This window comes from Bufo bufo, chromosome 10 (genome assembly GCF_905171765.1).
Source record: "Bufo bufo chromosome 10, aBufBuf1.1, whole genome shotgun sequence".
Classification (NCBI taxonomy): Eukaryota; Metazoa; Chordata; class Amphibia; order Anura; family Bufonidae; genus Bufo; species Bufo bufo.
In genome coordinates, this window is record NC_053398.1 from 78,310,293 (window position 1) to 78,325,310 (window position 15,018).

The window sequence follows — 15,018 nt, forward strand, 5'->3', positions numbered from 1 at the left end:
TCAGTTCTGTTTGTGGCTGGGCCTCATGGTTGTTGGTCCGATGGCTTCCATTATTTTTTCTTTTCTCCTTCTCCTACTGCTTTTGCAACGCCTGACTTCCTCCTGGTGGAGCCTGGGGGTATAGCCCGAGGAGGAGGAGCTCTCTTTTGTATTTGCATAGTGTCCCTCCTAGTAATACCTCTAAGCTATACCCATGGTCTGTGTCCCCCAATGGAAAAGACGAGAAAAAGATTTTACAGGTGAGTTTCACAAGAAAACTCCTTATCAATCTGTTCAGTTCCTCCTGCTCTATAATATGCTGCCATTCAAGTGAATGGAGAGAGTACTTGTAATTTCACTAAACCACTGCTCCACAGGAGACAAGACGTAGTGTAATGGTGAGGAAGTGGAGCACACATGGAGCACCGCCTCCTCGTCTCACAGCTAATCGGCAGGGGTGTCGGACCCCCGCCGATCAGATATTGATGACCTATCCTGAGGATAGGTCATCAATATTAAGAGCTGGACAACCCCTCTAATCCACGTTGTGGCATTCCAAACACATGCTTTTTAATCCCTTCTGTTAGGGTACTTTCACACTAGCGTTTTTGTTTTCCGGCACTGAGTTCCGTCAAAAGGGCTCAATGCCGGAAAAGAACTGATCAGGCATATCCCCATGCATTCTGAATTGAGAGTAATCCCCATGCATGTCTTCAGTTCAGTCATTTTGACTGATCAGGCAAAAGATAAAACCGCAGTATGCTACGGTTTTATCTCCGGCGAAAAAAACTGAAGACTTGCCTGAATGCCGGATCCAGATTCCATTTTCAAAATACCGGAATGCTGGTGAAAAAAATTAATGCCGGATCCGTTTTGCCGGATGACACCGGAAAGACGGATCCGGCATTTCAATGAATTTTTCTGACTGATCAGGCATTTTTAAGACTGATCAGGATCCTGATCAGTCTTACAAATGCCATCAGTTGGCATACGTTTGCCGGATCCAGCAGGCAGTTCCAGCGCCGGATCACTCTGCAAGTGTGAAAGTAGCCTTAGCTGTCAAATTGTGCATCAGTACAGGTCACTATTACCGTTGGGTCTAATTTATCCACGTGAACTGTGCAGTGCACCAAGTTTCAAGTAGTGTCCCCATGACAGACTAAGGAGGGTGGCAGTGGCAGTAACAGTGACGACCCCATGACCGAGTGGGGAGAGTGACAGCAGCAGTGACAGTAGTGACCCCATGACACAGTGGGGAGGGTGACAACAGTGGCAGCAGCTGTGACAGTAGTGGTCCCATGACAGTGGGGATGGTGGCAGCAGTGTTATATGGCACAAGATGGTGGCAGATTATAGTAGTAGCAGAACCCAACAACAGCAATGTGATAGCAAAGGCTAATGGTATGCATATCCTTTTAAAAATGTAACATGTACATATCAGTAGGCCAAGAAACCCCATTGTAGGAATGGCATTAGAGGCAACAGGGAGGTGTCAGCAGCACTTGGCCAGATGTAGCGGCTCATTTTGCACAATAATCCAGAGTGGATACTAGCACACTAGGTTGATCATTAGTTGCACAATGATCTATTCTGTTGCATCAGGCATTAGTGTCCCTAAATCCTGGTTGATCCATGCCTGATTCATCTTTATGAAGTTTAGTCTCTAAACATTTTGGGAGGAAAGGCGAGTTTTTTCAGTGGTAACTATGCTCCTCGCTGCACTGAACACCTGCTCTAATGCCATACTACCGGCCGGGCAGGAAAGCATGCCCATGGCAAACTTGGCCAGTTGTGGCCACACTTCAAGTTGCATGCCCAGTAGTCCAGGGGATCTTGGATCATGGATGACAAGTTGCAGTCCAAGTATGCCACCACCTGCTGGTTGAGGTTCTGCTGGATGTCCCGCTGCTGCTGGTTTCTTCATAAAACAGCTGAAGAAAATTGCTCATCAGAAACCCCCCCCCCACTGCTCTCTCTGTCACGCTTCTGGGACAGCAGAGAAGGGCTATTATGGCAAATTACATTCTTGCACTCCCCTATGTCCAATCTGTATTGGGGGGAGGGGGGAAGCTTGTATATGGGCACTTTCTGCTTATACTCACACAGGATTGTAGGCATGAGCCCTCGCTGCAGCACTACTGCCAGAGCTTCTGCAGCAATCTCCATAGCCCCAATCTCCATCGCCCTATGGGCGTGGCTTGCACGGCTCTCCTCAGCAAACTGGGGAAGAAGACTGAGGCCGGCGCTTCCACTTGCAGGAGGTGGTGACGTCATTAGTGACGATCCGTCTCCTGCTCAAGCCAGGTAGAGAGGAGCGGAAGACAAGAAGACTGACTATTCCGGAAGCAAAGAAAAGACATCTGGAGGGACCACATTACCGGGAGGCAGATCTCAGGAACGGCTGCACTTTGGAAGGTAAGTATCTGTTAACTAATCTTTCCTCCACAGGTTTGATTTTTTTAATGCAAAAAAAGCTTAATCCCTTTAAGTTGCTTCTTATGGAGCTGGTGCTGCTCCTACCATTCCCATCTCACCAGTCATGGCAGTGGAGCGTTAGCACAGAGGGTCCCCCCAGTCAGACCTTCATGAGGATGCCAGATGACGCTTGTAGGCAGCAACCAACCGACTACACCGCATGTCTCTATAGTAGTCAATTTTTACATTCTTCTCAGAAGGTCTAAAAATGCCCCCATTTTTGACCTGTAGCAAGGGTCTAACAATGTGGATAGCCAGTAATCATCCCTTTGCCGAATTCTGACAATGTAGCTTTCACTACACAAACAAGAAAGCATGCATCTGGCCATTTGCGCAAGGGACTCAGAGGGCCTCTGCCTTCATCTCTACTGCATACTGCCACTATCTGTCAGGATCATCTTCATCATCACCCCCCAGCTCCTCGTGCTCCTTCTGCTCCTCTCCTATCGCTTGGGCAGATAAACCACCTAGTTGTGTATAAAATTCCTGGGCATTTATGTCCTACTCCTCCTCGTCGTCGTCCTCCTCCTCCTCTGCCAGTTCATCCTCCCAGGGCTCAGGTGGCCATGAGATGTAAGCTCCACGTCTTCTGTCCTATTTCTCAGCATCCCCTCCAGATCGTGAAGGAGTGGAATTATATCACTCATCCCGTAGTTCTGCAGACTGACAAATAAAGTGGCCTCCTCAAAGGGCCTGAGCAAATGGCTCGTGTCACGCATGAGCTGCCACTGGCTAAAGTGGAGGTTACATCGGGGAGTAGACCTTTTTGTCTGCAGCATTAAGAAATTGTTGACCGCTTCTTCCACTGCTCGTACAGTGGAGTTCCAACGGGTGGAAGTATCACATATCAGGCAATGTTGCAGAAGAGCATTTTGCCTTTGCAGCTCAAGGAGGGCATATTTTGCATGGTAGAGTACTAAAGTGCAAGCACCGTTTCCTGGACATTTTTAACAGCTTTCAGTTCAGTGGAAGACTTGAGGAACCGAGTGACAGTGAGATTGAAGATATGCGCCTTGCGGGGTGCATGGGTCAGCCCTCCCTGATGCAGTGCAGACAAAATGTTCTTTCCATTATCAGTAACCATGGTTCCTATCTCCAGTTAGTGAGGAAACAGCCAGTGTTCGATTTTTATTTTTATTGATGACGCTGAGCAGTCCCTCCCTGGTGTGGCCCCATTCTCAAAGGCTGACCAGGCACAGAACCACGTGACAATGCCTAGCTTTGCATAGGTGATATGCTGGAGGACCACTGTGAACTGTGCCTAGAAGGTAGGGTGAGGATAAGGTAGAGGATGAGGAGGACATTGGCACAGAAATCCCAGCATTACAACGTGGAGGTGACAATGCCATCATCTGGCCAAGTTGCTGGTGTGTATAGGCCAGAACCACATTTACCCTATTGACCATAGTTATAACTCTATACATCATCGCTGGAGTGAACTCTACCAGACACTGAGAGGCCCAAGGACTATCCCACCATCTGCCCAGCATACGTACATGTCCAGGGCTGGTACAGCTTTTTTGGAAAAGTAATGTCGGCTTGGGACTCTCCACCTTGGGTGAGCACAAGCCATCAGTTCTATGAAATGTGCAGAGTCAACTACATGGAAAGGGAGGGTCTGTAGTACCAGCAACTTGGCCAGGTGCATGTGCAGCTTGTGTGTCGTTGGATGAGTGCATGCATACTGTTGTCTTTTTGCAGTCACCACATTGATCGATTGCTGTTGAATCAAGTGATGAGGAGGAGCATCAGGAGAAATAGACAACATTAAAGTCTATGGGAAGGAACGACTGCTTCCTTCTGCTGACGTTGACTAGCCCTGACTGCTTGAGAAGGGGAGTGGGCCAGTGGGAGATGCAACGGTTGCTGCATCAGGCTGTAAGACTAAATGAGTGGTACAGTTTTCCCACACCACTTTATGGTGACACTCCATGTGTTAACGCAGGGCCGTCATCAAGCCTGTGCTGTTGCTGAGTGGAGTAGTTAGGTAGCTGGGCGATACATGGTGAAAGGTGGGCAATGTCTTACTAAGGGTGCATTCCCATGGGGTCGTAACTCTCAACTTTTAAAAAGCTGAAGGATGGTTATTATCAACAGCATGCGTAGCATGAAACAGCTAATTTGTTTCCACAAAGCTATGCCTCTAACCCTGCTTAATGTCTGTCTATACATGTCCCAATTCCACCCAATCCCCTTTGGGCCCAACAAAATTGAATTTACCCTTAGGCCTCTTGCAGACGACCGTATGGCTTTTTCAGTATTTTGAGGTCCGCAAAAAAACTGATCCGCAAGAAATATGGATGACGTCCTTGTGCATTCCTGGCCGCTGATTAGAACAGTACTGTCCTTGTCCATTATGCGGACAATAATAGGACATGTTCTATCTTTGCACGGAACGGAAATGCGGAAACGGAATGCATACGGAGTACCTTCGGTTTGTTTTGTGGATCCATTGAAATGAATGGTTCCGTATACGGTCCGTATAAAAACGGAGCGTAAATGGAAAAATAAAGTTTGTGTGCAGAGGCCTTCAGTAGAATTCCTCCTTTAGTGGCCCCTCACAGTAGTGCCGGCACCTGAATTGTTAATAAACAAAAAAAAAAATAACACTCTATAGCCCCGTTCCCGACTGTTGGCGACTAGAGCACACATGACCGCACAGAACATCCTGAACACCTTGGGCATGGTGACACACACACAGGGACACATATTCACAAAGAGAAACACACAGGGACAAGACACACACACTCCCTCTCTGGCCCCTGCCCAATATTTGAGCAAGGACTCGCCACACTCCAGCAGGGCTCCTCTCTGTAGTTACAAGAAACCAGCTTTCGGCTCCTCCCCCATATGTCTGGTCGCATTGGGCAATGATGTCAGGAAGGTCCTTAGCCCACTGGAAAATAGCATCTACCCTGTGGGTAAATTCACTTGTGTCTGTTCCCTGAGCAGGGACACTATGGAAGATACATGGCCATGCATCTTAAAGGTAAGACTGGCCATCGTGCCAACATTAGCACCCTGGCCGTGCCCCCACTTCTGCCCAAACATCCTGCATACTGCCATTCTAACGTTCCGCAGTGACTTGGTGAAAAGTTCCCACACGGCTGAGTATGGCATTTTCCCTTCACCTCTGCGTGATGCCTGCCTGCCACTGCTTTTATGAACCCTTGCACTGCTAGTGTGTTCCTCACAGGTAGTCTCCTGAGTAGCAGACGGTGTACCCCTCCCACGCTTGGCTTCAGATCTCCCACTGCTTCCACCCTTCTGTCTCACGAGCACGCTTCCATCCTTCTGTCTCACGGGCACACTGCTACACTCACCCCCTGATGATGATTCTCCTTCACCTGGCTCCAACATGCGATCGGCTACATCATAATCTACTAATGTTTGCAAGTCACTTATGTCACCATCGCCTCTGTCTTGTGCACATCCCTGAACTCTCGCAACATGTGCTCCCACCTGACTGGGAGCACGCCTAAAGGAGTCCGCAGTGAACCTCTTCTCTAAGTCTGTACTAGTTTTCCGCACAGGTGCAATGCGTGACGTGAATGCATGGCACCCGCACTGAATCCTTACCCATTTATTTAAATGGGTCTGTGTACATGAGCATTTTTTTTTCACACATCAGTTCTGCGTTGAGTGAAAAACGCAGCATGTTCTATATTCTGCATTTTTCACGCAGCCCTGGCCCCTTAGAAGTGAATGGGGCTTCAGTGAAAAACACATTGCATCCGGAAGCAAGTGCAGATGCAATGTGTTTTTCACTGATGGTTGCTAAGAGATGTTGTTTGTAAACCTTCAGTTTTTTTATCACGCGTGTTAAAAACGCATTGCACCTGTGCGGATTTTTTTTTATAACCGAATGCAATCGCAGACAAACTGACTGCACTTGGGCAGGAGCAGTGGTCTCTTCAGAGAATGAAGAGAGAAAGGGATCATGACGGCTCAACACATGATGCATGAATCAGAAAATAGGTGGTTGACACCACAAGAGACCAGGGATAAATAAAACTTAAGCTCCTTTCAGACCATCCAATATGCACAAGTCAGGAAATTCCTTAATGACAGGTTGTCTAATCTTTCGGGAGAAATTATTTAGAACAGTTTTGACAAGATCCTACTTAGAGGGACGGGTCCACAGTCCATATGCTCCATATACTGCCAAATCAGAGAAGCATTAGGAGATGGATTACCCCAACAGGCCTTTATACCTTGGGCTCGATTACTTGAGGATCGAGAGGCTGGGGATAAAATTCTGAAAGGTTGGTGGGCTTTGAGAAATTCCATCTTAAATGAAAATTAGAGGTATACGCATTTTAGAATAATGCATAATGCCATATATACTTTTAATCTTCCTCCAGCTCCAAATAAGTCAGATAGATTAACAAGCTGTCCGAAATGTCTTACACCACATACGGATTTATTTCATGGACTGTGTACCTGCCCGCAGTCATATGCTCTGTGGAAACAAATAGCAAGCATGGTTAAGGACATTTGGAATCTTGAAGTTCCTTTGAGTCCTATGACCTATCTCTTTCACTACTGGGAAACATAAGGAGGTAAGGGACGTGTGGAGCAGACACTGCTGGTTTTGTTTCATGCCATTTGTATGGCTACAAAGAGAGGTCTATTACAACATTGGCTACAACCACCATTCCCACCAAAGAGGTGGTCATTGAAAACTTGAAAAATCTGTTGGCGTTGGTGTGAATAGAAGCAGAGAGATGTAAGGAAAAGAAGATCGGGAATTTCATTAAGAAATGGTGTAATTTCCTACTACAACTCCTCACTAATTTGGAGATTGAAAGCATTATGAGACCCTTAACTCTAACACAGTGGTACTTAACAGAACAACTGAAAGGCACACTTGGTAGACTACAATTGAGGCCTTGATGACACACTTCTATGGCACCATTATTAGGCTGACGCATAACATCACATGGGAGGCTCTCGCTGGAGACCAGGCTTCAAGACTAAAGCTGGTTCATGGATGATACAATTATTATTATTTTTTTATTTTTTTCTTTATGAAGGACGCTTGTTTTTTTTTGTTTTTTTTAATGTACATTATTGTTTTCTGTACTTATGTTGTAAACTGATGTAAAACTGTTCACTACATGCTCCGTGTTTGTGAAGATAGCTCTGTGTGAGCTTTTGTTTTTCTAACAGTGAACAATAAAAAGTTTTACTAAAAAAAGAAAAACTGACTGAACTTGCTTGCAAAATGGTGCCAGTTTTACTGAACGCATCCGGAGCCAATCCTTCACGCTCGCGTGAAAGAGGCCTAACTGTATCATTAAAATAACAGCTTAACTCTGAATGCCAGTGCACTGCACAATGATGCACACAGCGATATATTACACCTGCCTTTAATACTGAGGCACAGTAACTGTATCCCTAACAGAACGGATTAACTATTAATGTCTGTGCACTACACAGTGATGCACATGGCGATACACTGTCCCTCTCTAATATTGTCCTATTAACACTTTGCAGCAACACTGTCCCTAGTGCATGAGCACTTGTTACGTCTCTCTCCCTATGCCCAGCTGTCACCGCCGGCCCTGGGAGAGATCTTAGAAGTTCAGATAGATGGAAGATTCAGGCATCTATCGGACAGATCTCTCTTGTTTTCATTGTTGCTGACAGGTTTCCACCCCTTCGCAGATGCTGCTCATTATCAGTCAGGTGGCTCTTTATATGTTCCGCCTCTCACTTGTTTCCATGCAGCTGATAGTTCTTCTGTGGAGTGCTCTGCTTGTGTGGTGGTTCTCCTGTTCCAGTTGCTTTTCAAGCTAAGTCCTTTTCCCTTTTCTTGGTGTGTCTGTTCTGACTAGGCCTCAGGGAGACACTAGCTCCTCCCGTTTGGAAGGAGTCGGTTGCCTCTTTCCCTGTTCCCTAAGCTGAGGGTTTGGTGCAGTGTTTCAGCAGTCTCAGGTTCCTGTGCATGTGCATCTCTACCTTTCGAGATTTTCACATGTTGTTAGGAGCATAGGGAGAGAATCAGGGATTGTTAGGAGGTGACCTCTTTGTTCCCTAGGTGTGGGGCCTAGTCTGTTGTTTTGTTGTGGTTCCATTTGGTTGTCTTTCCTTCCACGTATGACCCGTGACACCAGCTCACAGGACAATGGCGGAGACCGCGTGGAATGAGGCTTTTATAGGGCTGTGATATCACGGGATGGCTGGCTACATGGCATTATGGGTGATCTTGTGTTCACAATACAAACTACAAATTGGCGTGGTATTAAAAAGCAGGAAGTGCTCAACCCCGTATGCAGTGGTGCATCTATACTGGGGGGCAGATCCGGCACTTGTGGCCCACTGCTAATGGCAATCCCCAGCAAAAATGCATACAATGGAGGATGCCTGCAGCGGACCACAAGTACCACAATGGACATCCTACACAGGATAGCAAATGTGTGGATGTGATAAACAGTAAAAATAATATAACCCTCGTACTGGTGTAAAATTGAGAATTAGCCAACATATCCTGCTTGGAGGACATGTCTGAGCCCGAGCACCGCGCCAAGGTTTCTCAAGTAGCTCGGGACCTAACGCTAAACCTACCTGGGCCGTATGGGCAATACCAGGAGCCAGTGGGCGAATTATAGGAGCGCGAGGTCCGACTCAAAGCAATCTCCCAGTAACCTCCAGCATGTGACCATGCATACAATGGGAGGAGGCAGAGAGTTCGGAGCCCCACCCAAGACTGGCTGATATAGCCCGGGCCTCATATGTGCACCAGAATGCTGCCTGTGGATGGAAATAAAGGCACATTCAGACTAGGAGTTTCTACACCTCCAAAAAATTCAAAATACAAACTACAAATTGGCGTGGTATTAAAAAGCAGGAAGTGCTCAACCCCATATGCAGTGGTGCATCTATACGGGGGGGGGGGGGGGGGGGGGCAGATCCTGCACTTGTGGCCCACTGCTAATGGCAATCCCTAGCAAAAATGCATACAATGGAGGATGACCGCAGCGGACCATAAGTACCACAATGGACATCCAACACAGGACAAGTGCGGAGACCACGCGGAATGAGGCTTTTATAGGGCTGTGATATCACAGGGGATGACTGGCTACATGGCATTATGGGTGATATTGTGTTCCCAGGCTTCTTACTTTCACTTTGTAACACGGGCAGCCGCCATTTTAGGAAACACTGATTTGTTAACATAAAAAGCAAGGAAATTCGGCTTAGTTCCAAATCAAAGTTTTCCTAAACTTCGGACCGAATTCCGCTTCAGATTCTTCGCTTTGCTCAAAACTACTGGTCAATAAAGGGGTTTTGCAGTAAAAAAAAATGTGGCAATGAGCTTAGAGTGACTTAATAACGTAAAATAACATTAGAGTGAATTTGCTTTACTGATCCCCTGCCTTTGATGTTACAACACTACTCAGGCTGTGCTGCTCTCTACTTCTGACTTGTGTCTTAACAAACAGGAAATATTCACTTCGCTAATCACAGGTTTAAGTGGGTCACCAGTGGAGCAAGTAATTGCTGGAGAGGTCATTTCCAGGTATTTCATGTGTGTGTGGAGACAAAAGCAGAAAGTAGAGAGCTGCAGGAACCCGTAAAGTGGCAAAACAGTAGCAGTAAGGCCCCTTTCACATGAGTGTGACGGATTAGGTCCGGATGCGTTCAGGGTGCGTTCAGTAAAACTTGCACTATTTTGCAAGCAAGTTCAGTCAGTTTTGTCTGCGATTGCGTTCAGTTGTTCAGTTTTTTCCGCGCGGATGCAATGTGTTTTGATGCGTTTTTCACGCGCGTGATAAAAAACTGAAGGTTTACAAACAACATCTCTCAGCAACCATCAGTGAAAAACGCATCGCACCCGCACTTGCTTGCGGACGCAATGCGTTTTTCACGCAGCCCCATTCTCTTCTATGGAGCCAGGGCTGCGTGAAAAACGCAGAATATAGAACATGCTGCGATTTTCACACAACACAGAACTGATGCGTGGAAAAACAACGCTCATGTACAGTCGTGGCCAAAAGTTTTGAGAATTACATAAATATTTGAAATTGGAAAAGTTGCTGCTTAAGTTTTTAGAATAGCAATTTGCATATACTCCAGAATGTTATGAAGAGTGATCAGATGAATTGCATAGTCCTTCTTTGCCATGAAAATTAACTTAATCCCAAAAAAAATTTCCACTGCATTTCATTGCTGTCATTAAAGGACCTGCTGAGATCATTTCAGTAATCGTCTTGTTAACTCAGGTGAGAATGTTGACAAGCACAAGGCTGGAGATCATTATGTCAGGCTGATTGGGTTAAAATGGCAGACTTGACATGTTAAAAGGAGGGTGATGCTTGAAATTATTGTTCTTCCATTGTTAACCATGGTGACCTGCAAAGAAACACGTGCAGCTATCATTGCGTTGCATAAAAATGGCTTCACAGGCAAGGATATTGTGGCTACTAAGATTGCACCTCAATCAACAATTTATAGGACCATCAAGAACTTCAAGGAAAGAGGTTCAATTCTTGTTAAGAAGGCTTCAGGGCGTCCAAGAAAGTCCAGCAAGCGCCAGAATCGTCTCCTAAAGAGGATTCAGCTGCGTGATCGGAGTGCCACCAGTGCAGAGCTTGCTCAGGAATGGCAGCAGGCAGGTGTGAGCGCATCTGCACGCACAGTGAGGCGAAGACTTTTGGAAGATGGCCTGGTGTCAAGAAGGCCAGCAAAGAAGCCACTTCTCTCCAAAAAAAACATCAGGGACAGATTGATCTTCTGCAGAAAGTATGGTGAATGGACTGTTGAGGACTGGGGCAAAGTCATATTCTCAGATGAAGCCTCTTTCCGATTTTTTGGGGCATCTGGAAAAAGGCTTGTGCGGAGAAGAAAAGGTGAGCGCTACCATCAGTCCTGTGTCATGCCAACAGTAAAGCATCCTGAGACCATTCATGTGTGGGGTTGCTTCTCATCCAAGGGAGTGGGCTCACTCACAATTTTGCCCAAAAACACAGCCATGAATAAAGAATGGTACCAAAACACCCTCCAACAGCAACTTCTTCCGACAATCCAACAACAGTTTGGTGAAGAACAATGCATTTTCCAGAACGATGGAGCACCGTGCCATAAGGCAAAAGTGATAACTAAGTGGCTCGGGGACCAAAACGTTGACATTTTGGGTCCATGGCCTGGAAACTCCCTAGATCTTAATCCCATTGAGAACTTGTGGTCAATCCTCAAGAGGCGGGTGGACAAACAAAAACCCACTAATTCTGACAAACTCCAAGAAGTGATTATGAAAGAATGGGTTGCTATCAGTCAGGAATTGGCCCAGAAGTTGATTGAGAGCATGCCCAGTCGAATTGCAGAGGTCCTGAAAAAGAAGGGCCAACACTGCAAATACTGACTCTTTGCATAAATGTCATGTAATTGTCGATAAAAGCCTTTGAAACGTATGAAGTGCGTGTAATTATATTTCACTACATCACAGAAACAACTGAAACAAAGATCTAAAAGCAGTTTAGCAGAAACTTTGTGAAAACTAATATTTGTGTCATTCTCAAAACTTTTGGCCACGACTGTACACAGCCCCATTGAAATGAATGGGTCAGGATTCAGTGCGGGTGCTATGCGTTCACGTCATGTTCACGTTTTCGCTCGTGTGAAAAGGGCCTAAGGGATTGGTGAGGTAAGCATGAGGTTTTTTTTTTTATGTTGTTGAGGCTACTTTCACACGAGCGTTCGGGTGTCCGCTCGTGCGCACCGTTTGAAGGGGCTCACGAGCGGCCCCGAACGCATCCGTCTGGCCCTAATGCATTCTCAGTGGAGGCGGATCCACTGAGAATGCATCCGCCTGCCAGCGCTCAGCCTCCGCTCCGCTCAGTGAGCGGACACCTGAACGCTGCTTGCAGCGTTCGGGTGTCCGCCTGGCCATGCGGAGGCGAGCGGATCCGTCCAGACTTACAATGTAAGTCAATGGGGGCGGATCCGCTTGAAGATGACACCATATGGCTCAATCTTCAAGCGGATCCGTTCCCCATTGACTTACAATGTAAAGTCTGAACGGATCCGCTCAGACAACTTTCACACTTAGAAAATTTTCTAAGTTTTAATGCAGACGCATCCGTTCTGAACGGATGCGAACGTCTGCATTATCGGAGCGGATCCGTCTGATGAAACATCAGACGGATCCGCTCCGAACGCAAGTGTGAAAGTAGCCTGAGTCACTCTGAGCCCATTGCCAGAATTTGGTTTCACTCTCCAAAACCTTTTCACGGGGTTAAACTGGTTGTCTAGATAGAATATATGGGGGTCATTTGTCAAACTGGTGTAAAGTAGAACTGGCTTAGTTGCCCATAGCAACCAATCACATTCCTTCTTTCATTTTCCAAAGGAGCTGTCCAAAATGAAAGGTGGAATCTGGTTGGTTGCTATGAGCAGCTAAGCCAGTTCTAATTTACACTATGTTTGATAGATGACCCTCTATGTGTTTAGACTAGAACATATGGCACATATAGCACTTTAGTGCCTTTATCTCCTGCTGTCAGCTGTGTTCTGAGTACACCCACTCCCAGCTTGGTCATGACACAGATCTCATGCTGATGAAGGACACTGTCCTGTGTGTGAATGAAAAGGGCTATCTGACTATCTCATTACAGTAGCTAGCCCCCTTCTCTGTCACAGCTGATGCAGTATTTGCTGCATATAGTATTTCTCAGCTGAGGTTTCTTCACTATATGTATTCATTACATTGGAATCCTAGTTCTGTACATTATACTTGATGGCTCCTGATAATCGCTGCTCCTAATTTATTTTTTTCTTTCTTAGGTTCCATTGCTGGTTCCTGGCTTGAACTATCCTATCGAGACATATGTTGATTGTTGCACTGATAAAGGGATCTCTGATATAATTAAGGTAGATGACACTTTTTTTGAGTCCTCAATCACAGAACACCTCATAATCCATCATTAACAGATAGTATGCAGAATGCCATTTTTCACTTTCACCCTCCTTCCGAAAGGTTCTGCACTTTACTGACAGGATGGTACTATTAGGATATGGGCACACAACAGTGAAAAAAAAACACACTGTCCATTTTTCATGACCGTTTTGCATCCATGTGTGCATCCATTTTCCGGCCATCTGTCCTTTTTCCATAGCAGTTTTGCATCTCTTTTTAATGGCCATTAAAAATGGATGACTTTTATTGGCTTTTTTTTTAAACATCTTAACCCTTGCAGTGCCCTCACAATATACATAGTGCCCCCTGGTCATCACATAATGTGCCCCCCTCCCCCACTGTTAATAATGGCCCCCATAGTTCCCCCACAGTACAAATAATTCCCTATTAGTGGCCCCCAGTATGATTAATACCCCCATTAGTGCCTCCCCAGATTTGCTTGTGTTAAAAAAAAATTATAATAAAATTACCTCGTCCACTTGCACCCATAGGGACACTCGCTCTTCACTTGCAGCTGAAGGACATGCTCGTGATCGCTGGGAGCACATGACAGCGCAGGTCCTTCACCATCAAATGAGGAGCAATTGTCTATGTGCATGCAAGTGGATGAGGTGAGTAATTTTTTTTTTTTATTTACTTTTTTTTAAATTACCATTACCATTTTTCACTAGTGTACCCATATTAAGGACCGTTAGACTGGTGTACTCCTGTCTAAAAGGCCTTTAAAAATGGCCCCATTGATTTCAATGGAGTCCATCTGGCCATTAAAATGGCCAAAAATAGGACGTCCTATTTTTTTGATGGCTGCTGTTTACTGGCTGTTAAAAAAAACGTCCATGTGAATACCCCCATTGACTTCAATTAGTTCTGAAAATGGCCGTTAAATGGCAAATTGAACAGATGCATTTTGACTCTTGTTTTAAGAGTCCAATGATGATATCCCTCTTATTGGTCTGAGTAGTGTATTCCAGAGAGTAGGGGCTGCATTACAACAGGCACTGGCACCAAAATTTTTATGGTAGTGTTCTGGATCTGGTCAAACTGCCAGTTCAGTTGATGTACTGCTCCAAATCAATGTTAAATGAATACATGCACAGAAAGATCAAACTGAGACACACACAGCTGGGAGTCAAAGCAAGATCTCTGGTTTATTGCGGAACAGCAGACAGTATATAGGGCAGCAAATATAGAACAGGAAGGAGTGGGGGGTGTATATCTTTTCTATTGGCTATAAACTCTGTATTTTCTGTCACATCCGTGTGCAAGAGGAAGTTCCCCCCTACCCCCTCCTAGATGGGGAAGCTGCTTTCTTGAGATGAACAGAAACTGTCTTGAGGTACACAATGAAGCATGAAAGTAAGATTCTTGATCTAGGCGTTGGCTGGGTGCCTGGCCGCCATTTTAGTTAAAGTATGGTTCTCAACAAGCAAGTATCCATTTTGTCTCAATATTCCATAACAGTAGAATCTGGGTATGGTTGGTTTGTTCATGCCTGCTGATCTGAGGGGACGGCAAGGAGTAGATGGCTGCAGTAGTTCTTTTAAATTTAAAAATGTAAGATTTAAATGTGTTATAATCGGTAAATATTAATATCCGGTTTCTCAAAATTAAAAATTGTTGAGTGAGTCATAGCGCAGGCACAG

General features: G+C 45.6%; 1 protein-coding gene across 1 annotated transcript in view; it reads left to right on the forward strand.

The window, feature by feature from the left end:
- Window positions 1-15,018, forward strand: part of BBS1 (Bardet-Biedl syndrome 1) — a 398,008-nt gene that overhangs the window by 376,446 nt on the left and 6,544 nt on the right. The window contains exon 17 of the mRNA XM_040410173.1: window positions 13,243-13,329. Coding sequence (XP_040266107.1) covers window positions 13,243-13,329 — 87 coding nt within the window. The remainder of the gene's footprint in view (window positions 1-13,242; window positions 13,330-15,018) is intronic.